This window comes from Oppia nitens, unplaced genomic scaffold (genome assembly GCF_028296485.1).
Source record: "Oppia nitens isolate AA-2021 unplaced genomic scaffold, nextdenovo-longstitch-racon4-pilon3 scaffold6_pilon_pilon_pilon, whole genome shotgun sequence".
Lineage (NCBI taxonomy): Eukaryota > Metazoa > Arthropoda > Arachnida > Sarcoptiformes > Oppiidae > Oppia > Oppia nitens.
In genome coordinates, this window is record NW_026533250.1 from 5,715,992 (window position 1) to 5,730,598 (window position 14,607).

Genomic DNA, 14,607 nt, shown 5'->3' on the forward strand with positions numbered 1-14,607 from the left:
AAATTCAAACATAGAAAAAAAACTAGTTTTAAAATTTATAAAATTATATATATATTTATATTTATAATTATAATTATCTACTGATAATAGAGGCTATTATCGATTTAATAATATGATATATAAATAATATATATATATATATATATTATAATATTTCCTAAGCTATTAAATGTTGTTATGTCTCATGTTTTCGCACCACTGATAACACAATTTTTTTTAAAAAATACTTATTAAGTAAAAAATAATAATAAATAAAATAAATTTCATTTTGCTATTTAATCAAATCGATAATAATACTAATAATAACTATTATAATAGACTAGTACATATAATGTATTTATAAATTATTTTATTTTTTAGTTTTCAATGTATCACCACATATCATCAGCACATTTATCATTAATAATAATAATAATAATAATATTGATACTACATTGTGCATACATAAGCTAATAAACTAGACATACCTATAAACCAGACACTATTATATATATATATATATATATATATGTGTGTGTGTGCACACAATTATTATTAAAAAATAAATATAAAACAAATAAAATAATAATTATTAATTATTTTTTAGGTTTTTGTATTGTTATGTTATGTTAGTACCGTATATATATAAAAAAAATTAATTATTGTACTTAACTGCATATGTATATAAATTTTTATATAATTATTTTTTTAAGGAAAAATTATATACTATTAATACTATATCAGCTAAAAATAAACACAATATATATTTATACACCACTTGTGTGATATAACTTTATATAAAAATTTTATACAATTAGCAACACTAACCTCGCACACACACACACACACACACACACACACACACACACACACACACACACACACACACACACACACACACACACACATAGACACACATACATACACACATACATACATACACATATACACACACATACATACATACACAAAAATGTACTGTAAATATTTGATTATACAATCATAAAATAAATAAAATATATTATAAAATTATATCTAATAAAATAACAAAAAATTAACTAATCATTCATTCACTTTTTATAGCACTTATATAATAAATTTAATAAACAAATATATATATATATATACTGTATATACTATTTGTACTAAACTAATTAATTACACAATTATATTGAAATTAATTGCAATAAAAAACAAATAAAAAATTTCAATACAACTTTCATTTGATCCATAAAAAAAATTTTTAATAAAAAATAATTGAAAAAATCTTATCGATATATCCAATAGAAATATAATAGATATTATTATTATTATTATTAAAACAACAATACATACCGTCGTTATGGTCGTCACCGACACCCAAGTCGACCACCAATTCTTCACTTTTGCGCGACGATCGGGTAATACGTTTCGATGACTTACCACCACTACTACTACTACCACCACTATTGATGTCATCTTTATTATGATGACCTTTGATAACATCTTCGATAGTCTCGTCAATGGTAGTAGCCTTCAGGTCTTGACTCTTGGCCAGACGGGCCGATTTGCGTACGGCTTTACTCTGCTGGCCGCTAGTGTCTGTTGAGGAGGCGGCTGCGGCGGTACCAATAGCTCCAGTAGTCATTTCCGCTGATCCGCCAACTTTGATCGCCGCTGTCGGCAACGACGACGACGATTGAATCGTCTTAATGTTGGTCTCAGACGAGTGGTCGGGCTCGGCGTGTAATGCTTTGGACGTCTTAACCACTTCGGCACCCGAGTCTTGGCCGTCCTTCGAGTGCAATCGTATAGTAATTGACAGCTTTCCGTGTTGTGATACTTCGCTGACGTACTCTTTGCTTGCAATTTGTTGGTCAGCCGCCGAGTGAGCCGACGATGACGCCGACGACACTAATGGATGGCTGCTGTGATGACTGTCCGACACTGATGACATGGGAGGCGTCGGTTCGTCAATAACCAGATGTTTCTTACCGGTTGTGATGGTTCCGGCTGTGGCAACAGTGGTCATAATAATCGGCTCGTGAGCCGTTATCGTCGCAGGCGTATCGGTAACCACCGAATGGACACCAATCGTTGACGACGACACTGATTGAGTGCTACTGCTCTTTGAGTGGTCAGAGCTGCTTCCGCTGCTCTTCGAGTGTATGGATTCGAGTTGCAGTTGTGTCGGTGTGTCCTCTTCGTCAGAATCATGAAAGTCGTAGACATCGTACGACATCTTCGCTTTGCGTTCGGTCTGACTCTTGTCCGATGACAACGACGACAACGGCGGCGGCACCGGTAGAGACAATACTATACGTTCTTTCTTTTGCGGTTCAATAATGTCCGCCGATTTGATTGTCGACATCGTCGGTGTCGGCAACAGTTCAGTGGTCGACACTTTCTTTTTGCGGCCTCTTTTGCCAACTCGTTTGACACCTTCTTCATGAACAGGTGTTTCGTCAATCTTGAGACTGTGGTCTGTATCTGATAACTCGTTGCTGTCATTTTGTTGATCGTCGGGTGTAGTCTCGACAGCTCCCGTACGGCCACTGCGACGCAACGATCGTTGCGGCAATGGTTCGACAACTGCTTGTTTGGCACCTCTTTTCGGTGGAGTAGTAGTCAGTATCTGTGGCGGTAATGGCGGCGGCAATGGTGTCAACGTTGGTGTTGTCGTCGATAATGATGGTGTGGTAGTTGACATTGTTGTCATAGTAGTCAACAACGGTTGTGCGCCGCCAGCAGCACCCGCCAGACATCCCGTCTCATATCGAGGCAATTGTAGCGACGATTCCGAATACTTGCGAGTCTTGGCTCTGCGGCCACGTCTCGGCCGTTCGCAGGTCTTCTTGTCGTCCGTTTCGCTTTCGTCACGACTTTCTTCGGCTTTCGACTCGTGATGGGCGACATCGCGACTGGCCATCAATTTAGCGTCGGTAGTAATGACCGCCGCAATCGCTTGTTGTTGTTGTTGTTGCGGCAGTTCGCTAACTTTGTTGACCACCGCTGTTTCTCTGTGATGTACAACATCACGATGTTGTTGTTGTTGTTTTGGATCAAATTCAATATCTTTTTCGAAAACCTCAGTCTTGTCGGACACACGGGTAGTGTCGCGTAAGTCGGAACCGACAAACGGTTGTTGTTGTTCGGCAATTACCAGTCGTGGCGACAATAGTCGCGGCACTTCAGCTGTTCTATTGTCGACTGGTTTTGTTAGATGCTCTTCGGTGTGTATCGTCGTTGTCGACTTTATCGGTTTTTGATCCAATTTGTCGACAATACCGCTAACATTACTACCGGTACTGACGTGTAAGTCATGCAAAGATGACTTGTTGTCCAAATCTTGTTTAATAACAATACTGTTGTCGACTACAACTAATTTATTAATACGTTGTTCAGCCATTTGTGGCTCAGACTTGACCGTCGGAACGGCGCAAACATTGCCGCCGAAGACAACTGGTTTCTGATCTTTCGGTAAGTTAATAATCTCTGGCGACTTGACGACATTGTGCTGTCGTTCGACAACAACAGCAGCCGCCGGCGCTGCCGGAAGCGCAACGTCATCGACAACAACAGGTATTGGTTTTGTTGTTGCTATAGTCGGAATTGTTGTCTTAGTTGGTGTTGGTGTTGTTGATTGTGTTAAACGCAATGCAGTCGACCATTCATTGGCGACATCTTTCTTGTTGTCGATCATTGGCGTCGTAGACACCGGAGTTGGCAACGGTAGCTGTGGTGGTGGTGTTGGTAGTGGTAGTGGCGCAACACTAATCTCACGTTTCGGTTCAATTACCACCAGATGTTGATGATCGGTCTTAATCGATGGTCGCAACTCATCGGCAGATATTTCCGACTTTATGTGCGTCGACGGCATCGGCGGCGAACACTTGTCAGCAGCACTGATACCAAAGTCATCGTTGGTTATAGAGCTAAGGGCAGCATTAGTTTCGTCGGCGTTAACCGAATCGGGTGCCGGTGCAGGCGATTCGGCAATTTGTAGCGGCGGTTCTTCGTCGGCCAACATTCCCATATATGACGACATGTCGTCAATAGGATCGACAGCCGGCGGTACGTACTCTTCTTCTGGTTCTTTATTATAGTCATCCTTGAATACCGGATCACTCATGTCCTGCAACAGTGCTGCCACTGCCAGATCGTCTTCAATGGCTCTCTGGTCGTCCAATAATTCAGTTTCCTTGTTATTGTCGTCAGGCTTGTCGGCCAATGTGTCGACATCTGCGACACCAAACAGTATGTCTTTGCTGTTGCCGACAGTAGTGGTAATGGCAAACATTGTCTCCTCGATCGACACAGGCTTTGTCTTAACGATCGACGACGATGAGGACAACGGCGACGATTCTATTGGCATCGACTTGTGTGCGGCCAAATCGGCCATCAGATCCTCGAACGGCCGTTTGCTGATAATATCCTTCTGATGGTCGTCGCTATGGCAATCGTTGCGCTCTTCCATCAGCTCCTTCTGCAACCGTAGCGACTGTATGGCCGCTTCTTCCTCATAGCGACGCTGTTGTATGACTTTTGGATCCTCTTTAGTAGTCTGTTGTGGCGTTGTCTGCGGTTTAATCAGATTTGTCAGACTAGTAGTCGTCGGCTGATGACTGCCAATCGCCGGCACAGATGCCGTATTGTTCTTAGTCGACATTATCAGATCATCGCTGGAACTGTTACTTGAATCCGATATCTTGTCAGCCATCATACACTCTTCGAGCATTCGGGCGTTTTCGAGAATCTCTTCGTCCACTTTGCTGTCACCTGAAGAACTGTTGTCGTTATCTCGTCCGACCAACAGATCGTCATAAGTGGGCGATGCCATCGATGCAGACGACGACGATTTCATCATCAGCTGAAGATCGGGTGTCTTTGGCGGCGGCGATATCGATGGCGACGATGAAGACACCGACAGACTGTTTCGTCTCTTGAATAATATATTGTCGTCTTTTGTCTTCGGTTTTGTCGTATCGGTTAACAACTTCTTGGGCGACGACGACTCTCGTTCTCTTGTCGTCTCTTTTTCGTCTTTCTTTGGTTTTTCATGCAATGACGACTTCGACGACTCTTTCATCGACTCTTTGCCAACATCTTTGTCCTTCTTATCCTTTTCTTTATCCTTTTCTTTCTCTTTTTCTTTGTTTTTCATTTGTTTCTTCAATTTCTTTCGTTTTTCCTCTTTGGCCGCCATTTTCTCCTCTTTGGTCAGTTTCTGTTCAAACTGTTTCGGCCGCTGTTTGTTTTCGCCGTCTTTTTCCTTATCCTTTTCCTTAATCTCTTTCATAGTGTTGACAGCAATCGTCGACTCTTTCACCAATTTTTTCGGTGATTTAATGCCCGACTTGTCGCAGACACTCAACACAGACTGCTTGTCCTGCGCTGCTTTGGTTACCGATTGAATGTTTGTCGACAACTTGTTTGTCGGCGTCTTCGGTGTGTTGGCTGTCGCTGCCGCCGCCAATGTAGCCGATTTGTCGGCCGTGGCTTTCGTTGTCTCCGATTTCTCCCATTCGGTGTGCGAGACAACACCTCTTTGATGCTCTTTATGCGACTCTTTGTGTGGATCTTTGTGTGGATCTTTGTGTGACTCCTTATGCAACTCTTTGTGCAACTCTTTGTGCAACTCTTTATGCATTTCTTTATGCAACTCTTTATGCAACTCTTTATGTGATTCTTTGTGAGACTCTTTATGCGATTCCTTATGTGATTCCTTATGTGACTCTTTGTGTGACTCTTTGTGAGACTCTTTGCTCGGATAGCACTTCAGGACATGGGTTCGGGTTTCGCTGTCCGAGTGCTCCGATTCGCTGCTTTTAACGTCCGGATAGTCGCGTTTGAGTCGTTCCTCAAACTCCGACATTCCCGACGACCGCATCTCGTGATCGGACGAATCATTTGGTTCTCGTTTCGTTGTCGTAGTGGTCGACGATTCCGACGAATGTTTCATCGGTTTCGACGACGACGACATCTCATCTCTGTTGTTGGCCGACGACGAGTGGCGCTTCTCTTTCGACAACTTCGAAGCCTTTGACTTCTTCTTCTTGCGTTTGGCTAACTTCAACTGTTTGGTGTCCTCATCGGTACTCGAGATATCTTTGCGCTTCTTCATCGACATCAACAACTCTTTGTTGTTGTTGTCTTTGATGCTCTCCTTCGATATAATGTCTTTAGTATCAGCTTTCGATAGCTGTTGCTGTTGTTGTTTATTCTTTGACTTCAGTTTATCCGTCAGTTTATTGTCAACAGATGTTAGAGAAGAAGACCTTTCAGCCGACGACGACAACTTAGTCTCCGATTTCATTCCGAATTCTTTCAGCGAAAACTTATCCGATTTTGTTGTTGTCGTCGACGATGACGACAGCGACAACTCTTTGTCTTTCTTTGATTTTTTCTTCAATTCTTTCTTTTTCTGTTTCATCTGCTGTTGATGTTGTTGTTGTTGTTTGTGTGAGACAACAACCATATCATCATCGCTGGACTCATCGGTCGACTTGTTGTGCTGTTGGTGTTGTTGTTGTTTACTTTTGAACCGATCTTTGTTAGACAATTTGTTGGCCATCGTATGTTTCGGCGAACTTAGAATCGACTCGAATAAGTCATCGTCTGAAGAGCTGTCTGTAGTATAGACTGACGACTTCTCTTTGTGAGACAACTTCGATGACGACGACGACACAGTATTCTTGGATTTAGTAATCATAATATCCGAATCAGAGTCGCTGTCTTTGTCTCGACTGTTTGTAATCGACTTTTTCTTCTGCAACGACGACGACTGCATCGATGATGAAGACTTTTGATGACTACTTTGACTACTAGTCGTCTGTTGTTGTCTGTGCGAAGTACGACTGGCGTCTTCATCGTCATCGTTGTTGTCGTCATTATTATCATCGGACGAGTCATCCGACGAAGATTCGATAATTACTTTGCGTTTCTTTTGCGACGATTTCTTTTGTTTTGCAATAATACGTTCGCGAAGACTATCATCAGAATCGGAATCAGTGTCCTGACTGGTCGTACGATTTTTGTCGTTATCGTGTTTGTGTCGTTTGTCTTTCAATTGGCTAAACTTTTGCCGTACATTGTCCTCGACTTTGGCCACTTGACCGCGAATCTGGTTGGCACTCGAACGGGCCTTGACTTTGTCGTACATCGAGAAATAGATTGGTTCGTCCGGATCGGGTATAGACAACAGCATCCGAATCTCTGATGCCTTCAGTTTTCCGTCTTTTGACGACGACTTCTCGGACTTCTCAGACTTCGACGACTTGTCCTTCTTTTGTTTGTCTTTGTTATTGTTATCCGACGACGACTTGTCTTTCGATGACGACTTCTTATCAGACGAATCCCTACTATTGCTGTTATCAAACTTCTTGTCTGATTTCATGTCTAATGATTTATTTTTTGCAGACTTTTCCTTGTCTTTTGACGATTCTTTTACAGTGTCTTTTGACTCATTCTTCGACGACGACGACGACGACAATTGTTTGTTGTCTTTCATATCTTTATTATTATTGTTGTTATTGTGAGTCTTCATAAGCTTCTTATCGCTCTTCACTTTATTTGTCAATAATTTATTTTTGTCAACATTTTTGTCGCCAGACTTTTCCGATTTCTTATCCGACGAAGACTTTTCTGTTTGAAATTGTTTTTGTGATTTTTGTTGCATCAGATTATCCGATGAAGAACTAGTAGTAGTGGTGGTGTTAGTGTCCTTCAATTGGGAACCACTTCCCTGTGAATGTTTCGATAGTTTATCATTTGTCGACAATTTGTTGGCCGTCTTAGCCGACGAGGAATCGTTGGCCATCCGATGCCAATCCGACGACGACGACTCATTGGTCTCGTCGTTAGTCAAGTGTTTCTTGTTCTGCAAATTGTCAACCTTTTTAGTCAACAAATCGGGTCTCGGCGTCGTTGACGACGATTGTGTGATAGTTTGGACAGTAGTAGTAGTGGTGGGAAACAGGTTCTGGGCTTTGGATGAAAAGCCTCCGGCGGCCAAATGCGGCGGAAGTGAACCCGAATGTTGTTGCAATTGTGACGCCTTTTTGTTGAACTCGTTCTTCAGTGGTAAACCAGAAGAAGAAGAAGAAGACAAGTCTTTTTTCAGTGTCGACTGGTCTTTGAGGAGTGCGTTAGCCGTCAGATTGACGTCCTTTTTGAGTCCGACCCGTGGATCGCGATTTTCGCGCGGATCTCGATTCGCACATTTTGGCACATCTTTGCCGACAGCACTGCCGCTGTTGGCCGGTATTGTCGACTCTTTTTTGATGTTAAGTCCGCCCAATAGATTTGATTGCGGCAGACGTGTCGCTGCGGGAACAGCGGTCGATGCCGTTGAGACTGTCGACGACGACGACGTCAGAATTGAGTTCGTCGGTGTCGTTGCCGATACAGATGACGACGAAGACGTCGATGTAGATCTCGAGAACGGCGAAAACGGATTGGAAACGCTTCGAGCGGGCGCTGATGATGGCGCCGGCGTTAATGGCGTAGTCGGAGTGATCGGCTCCTTTTTGGCCGATGGTATTCGGCCGGTCGGTTCAGACAGTTTGCGTGTTAGCGATCCGGGAATCAATTGATGATGACTACTACCGCCGCCGCTGGCAGTGTTGGTGCCGCTGCCGGCGGTAGTCGTCGTGTGATGCGTGGATGTGATATGAGTGGACAGTGTAGACGATGATGATGTAGACGAAGATGAATGATGTGTGGATGAGTGATGCAGAGATGAGCTCTTTGGCGTCAGACTATCGGTGTTTGCAGTGACGACGACTGTAGCTGTAGATGAATGCGATTGCGTGGATGAAGAAGACAACTGCAGCTGAGTCGTCGGCGTCGAGAACTCTTTGGCCGCCGCTTTCGTCCGGAACACTGGCTTATGATTTATCGGTGACGTTAGCGACGGCTCGTATGCAATGTTGGCGATGTCTTTTGGTTCGTATTTTTCATTGATTAGTTCCAATCGTTTCGAGTCCTGATCGAAGATCGACGACTTTGATAACAGATTTTTCATTATATCCGACGGTTCGCTACTTTGCGAATCAGTACTCGAAGTCGAATTGATTTGACTTTTCTTTTTGATATTATATTTACTGTAGTCAATGGTTGGAGTCTTTTCGGTTTTCGGTACAATAGTAGTGGCCGTAGTGGTAGCCCCGGACCAGGCATTAATCTTGGCGTCCAGCGCTTTGATACGGTCCTCGATTGACGGCGATCTTTGCGGCGACATATCCGGATCGGATATCTCGTCAAATGTCGGTTCCAGCTGTTGTTGTTGTTTGACCGACAGTTTTGCTGCCATCAGCGCATCGACACCAGTAGTATTGGAATCGGGATTATCAGTGGTCGACACCAGCATCTCTTTGCTGTTGTCGATGATCATCGTCGTCGGCTGCTGTTGCGGTGGCGTCGGCGCCACTGCCGCTACTACTACTTGTGTCGGTGTTTTCTGGTCGACAACGACTCCTACAACACTGCCACGTGTTGTCGTGGCGTTGGTCTTAATCTTTGGCACTGCACTGTTGGGTGACATCTGTCCCAACGGTGACATAATTGTCGTACTTTTAGGCGACGCGTGCGACGACTGTATGGGAATGTTGGCCACTTTGGCTGACGCTGTGGCACCACCGCCGCCCGTACTCCCATTGCCGCCGCTGCCGACGGCAACTGCGACAGGAGTGCCCACTCTACTGGTGATAGCAAACTCGGGTAACGGTAGTGTCAGCGGCGACACAACTAGTCTGGTCAGTGTCGGCGACAGTAGCTTTTGGTTGACAGCTTTATCACTGCTGGACGACACCTCACTGGAACAGTGTTCGTCTAGTTTCGGGGTAGTCGTGTGCACCAAATCCTGTTTGGTAATCAATGTCCGATCGATGCACTCGATGCCCGTAGAGGACACCCTCGAAAGTACCGAAACATCTGAATCGCACGACATCTCGTAGATTGCGTCACTTCGTTCAAGTTTTCGGTGCAATTGTTTACAGTTAACGGCTGTATGGGTTGAACACAGTTGAGCGGTACACGAGCTGGCAGTTAGCGATGTCAGTGCCGACAGAGCTGCCGCTGCGGCCACCGAACATGTCGACGACGATAGTGCACCGCCAACAGACGATGGCTGCCGACGGGGATCGGGCCACGAATGGTTGACCAGCGCAGTGGTAGCATCGACTACCCTGAGACCGGGCAGTACCGACGCACCGGTATCTTTTGAACCGTATGAGCATTTCAATGACTTTGTACTAATAATACTATTATTATTATTATTATGCTTGGATCGCAACTTGGATGTCAATGTATTGTTGATGGTGGTAGTGCTAGTAGTTGTATCGGTGCCGATAATATCGACCAATTGCTGATGAGTGGAGCTATCGGTGCTCAACTGTATACAGTGTTCCAGTAGACTAATGACACTGCCTTTTGATTTGATATCACTGTTGATGATGGCACCGCCGGAACTGCTGGTGCGCCGTTTGAGCAATTTGGCCAACTTGCGCGACATAATCGGATCGCCGGCTACCAGTCCTTCGAGGTCGCGACCAGCGGCCGAACCACCCGTACTGCCTTTGGACGAGGCGTTTGTCGACGACGATTGCGAACTATTACTACCGGATCGTTCTTTATGGCCGGCAATGTCGACGGCGGCCAACAGTCGCTTCTTGCGCTCCAAATGGCCAATGTCTTCGCTACTGCACGTCGGTGTGTCCGGCGATTCGCTGTCCACTCGTTTACGTTTCAGCGACTCGCGGATACTGACACCGCCGCTGCCGCCACCGAAACCGTTATCACTGGAGTCGGACACCGAATCGGATCGCAATCTCAGTTCGGTAGGTATGTCGAGAAGAAGTTGGGAATCATCAGTGGATTTTCGTCGCCAGACATTTGATGAGCCGCACGACGGCTCAAATTCTTTGTCAATGTCGCCATCAATACAATCCGTACGAAGTGGCGAAGCAAAACTCGACGAACAAGGACTAGCAGTCGGACTTTGCGGTGTATTTTGGCCTTTCATTGCCGTATTGTTGGCGGCAGTTGTTGCGGCACTACTGTTCACTAATGAGGTGTTGACCGTCAGATGTTGTTGTTGTAGTAGTTGTTTGTCTTTTGGACTCTTGCTATGACTCAGCCTCCGAACCATCGGCGGCGGTGGCGAATGACATATAATGTCTGAATCACAGCTCTTGTGCTTTGGTCGTCGCCGTTGGCCGCCGTCCAGCGATTCAATTGACGCTGACTTCCATTCGTCATCACTGGGCCGTCGACTGGAGCACCGGTCCTTTAGGTCAGTGTCCAATTTGTTGATGATATCACTTTTCTGGTAGGGACTTGTGCTGCGGCCGTCCCGGTGTCGGCCGCCGACTACGACAATGTCTTTTGGACTCTCACTGCGCCGACCGGAGAGCGGCGAATAGGATTTACTGCACGTTTCGGAGGTCAACTCGCGGCCGCTGTTGCGGTCGCCGCGACAATAGCTGTCCCGATCGTCGTCGCGAAATGGTTCGCCATTGTCGTCGTAGTCTTCGAGATCATAGCTGCGATGGCGGCGCTGGTCGACAACGACAACATCGTCGACATAGGCGTCGGCCGATTGCGGGGCAAACCTTTGATAGGCTCGTCCCCGGAAACCGGCCGGCGGATTCCGTGCAAACAGAGGTGACTGTGGCCTGTAATTGCGGGCCGATGTGCGTGACTGATAGCGACTGTGTCCACGATTGTTAGTCGTCGGGTGTGTATCGTAGCACTGATCAAAGTCTTGCCACTGATTAGCACCCCCTGAACCGACACCACCGCCGCCGCCACCGCCGATATTGTTCGACAGTGGCCTACGTTGTTCCCATTGACGATCCGTCGGTGTCAACTGGCCGGTCATTTCCATGTGATCGAAGAAAGCTGTTTGGCACTCACGGCTGGCAAAGTCGACCTGCATTTTGCAGCCGCTCATTACCCGACCTTTCAAATCCTGGACGGCAATCTGGGCGCACTCCACATTATCGTAAAAAATTAGTGCATTACCCCGTTGCCTGTCCACCAATATGTTGACCACTGTACCGAATCGGTTAGCGTGCCACATCAGTAGTTTATCGGTAATCGTATCGATAATGCCGTGAATCCAGACACAAGTGGTTGGCATACTTTTGCCGAAACCGAGTTTAATACGATTTTGGCCCAAATTTTCGCCGTCCAGTTTGCGCATCGCCTTCACGACACTTGTAATGTCCGAGTATTGAATGAAGGCATAGGATGTCATGTTTGCCTGTTTTTTGATATCGATTTCCTGGTGGTGTCGATGCAAATGAATTGATAGAAACAAACAAAATAATAAATAAGAAAATAAGTATAAGATTAAGTGTGTGTATATATATAATCGATGAACAACAACAACAACAATGACATGCACTGGGTATGGGGGGTATAACTCGGGCTCTGTTAGCTCATGGGTTTAGAGTCTATATATATTGATACAAATAAATCGATTTTTAAGCCAATACTGACAGTTTGAACGACAAGTTTTTTTTAAGCCTATCATTTGTCTCTCTTTCTCGCTCTTTATCTGTCAATTGTATTGACAATCGATAGATAGATCCAGAGAGCTAACAATATGGTGAGAGGGAACCGGTAGGTCGATAACAGCACACATAGACAGACAGACAGACAGACAATACTTACGATAATCTCTCCGAACTGATCGAAATGGGCCTTCAGATCGCTGGTCGACACATCCTTTTCAAGATTGCCGACAAACAGCGTTCGGGTAGCTTTCGGATGATGTTCGTCCAGTTCGGCCTCTAGTGGCCTAAAATCGTTGTCCTCGGCATCGATACCTTCGTGAGCCGACACCTCAATCTTGCAGCCGAAAAACAATTTATCCTAAAAAATAAATAAAAATATAATAATTAAATAATTAATTATCAAATAATGATGGAAACAAATCAATAAAATAAATAATTATTTCATATTCATTAGTGAACAACAATAAAAATTATTATTTTTATTTTTTTCCAATAAAAGAGAGAGAGAGAGAGAGAGAGAGAGAGTTGTAATATATCTTTTTAATAACAAAACAAAAAATAAAAGACTAATTTCATATAATAAATAATAAATGGGAGAAAATTTTATTTTAGTGATCATTGAATGAGAAACATAGTAAATGAAATCAACAAAAATATATATATATTTTTATCAAATGAAATATCACATCATAGAGAAAACGAAAAATTATTTAATGTATTAATGAAATACTGCTGTATATAAAGTTGTTTTTTTAAAAAAAAATATTGAAAGAAAAATTGATTTACACAGCTATCCAACCAACAAAATAAAAAAAATATGGACTCAAATAAATATATGACCAAAAAAATAACTAAATAAATCAACAATAAAAAAATGTAACCCAAAAAATATTGTATATAAAGACCAGACATTCTTGAGTTTATGATATATCATAATAGAAAAAAATAATGATATATATCACTGGAAATGGAGATATTATGAGAGAGAGTGAGTGAGAGAGAGAGAGAGAGAGAGAGATCATCAAATAAAAAGGAAAGGCATTATTATTATTATTATTTAATTGACTGATATATCGTTACGAGACTGACCTTTGACTCGACCAGTGCTTTGTCAACGTCTTCCGGCTTTTTGAAGCATACGACCGCAAACCTGTCTGTCCCCTGACCGACCACTTTGACCATTGTGACCTTACCGTGCTTCTTGTACTCGTGGAACAGACCATCTTTTAAGCTCGAGTCTATTAGGGTAGTAGTAGTAGTGGAACAGTAGGATTAAAAATTTATTTATATATATATATTTATTAGGTATGTCCCATATGGGGGTTATGCAATTTATTATGTTATGTATGGCACGTGTATGTGGATGGGTGTGTGTGTGTGTGTGTGTGTGTGTGTGTGTGTGTATGTATGGCGGTATGTGAATGCCATCGGCACTGGCAGACAGAGAGTGAGAGACGGTGTGGTGTTATAAGATATATAAAATAATAATAATAATAATAATAAAACTAATGTATAGAGAAATGATAAATACTATATATTTTTTTTAAAAAAAATCAAAATAACATGAATGAGAGATTATTTAGATTTTTATTTTTATGAATAATTTATTTCATAACACACACATAGCAAAGATATATATATATATATATATACAGTACAAGTATTGATATGTTATATCCAATGAATAATTAATTTTATCAACATTTTGTATATATATATATATATATATATATATATATATATATATATATAGTATATAGTATATAGTATATATACTGTATGTGTCGGTGCGGCAAAAATCACTATTAACTCACAATTTTATGTACGCTTTTAAAATATGTCTATCCGTTTAAAAAAATAAATAAATTACTGTACATATAAAAAAATCATCAATAATAACTATAATAAAAATTAATGCTAAAATTATATATATATATATATATATATATAATAAAAATATTTTTTTTAAATGATGCAAATTTAAAAAAAAAACAACAACAAAATTTCTATTTATAAATTAAATGCTTAAAAAATATATTATTATTATTATTACTATTTTCAACATTATGATAATAGCTATAAACTAGTTTTTAATAGGAAAAATCTAGCTAATAATAATAATAAAGTA

The 14,607-nt window shown here is 42.4% G+C and overlaps 1 protein-coding gene across 2 annotated transcripts in view; it reads right to left on the reverse strand.

The window, feature by feature from the left end:
- Positions 1-14,607, reverse strand: part of LOC128962086 (serine-rich adhesin for platelets-like) — an 84,620-nt gene that overhangs the window by 4,665 nt on the left and 65,348 nt on the right. For both annotated transcript variants that reach the window (XM_054308420.1, XM_054308419.1), the window contains 3 exons: positions 13,569-13,717; positions 12,637-12,837; positions 1,315-12,244 (listed from right to left, as the gene is read on the reverse strand). In XM_054308420.1, coding sequence (XP_054164395.1) covers positions 1,315-12,244; positions 12,637-12,837; positions 13,569-13,717 — 11,280 coding nt within the window. The remainder of the gene's footprint in view (positions 1-1,314; positions 12,245-12,636; positions 12,838-13,568; positions 13,718-14,607) is intronic.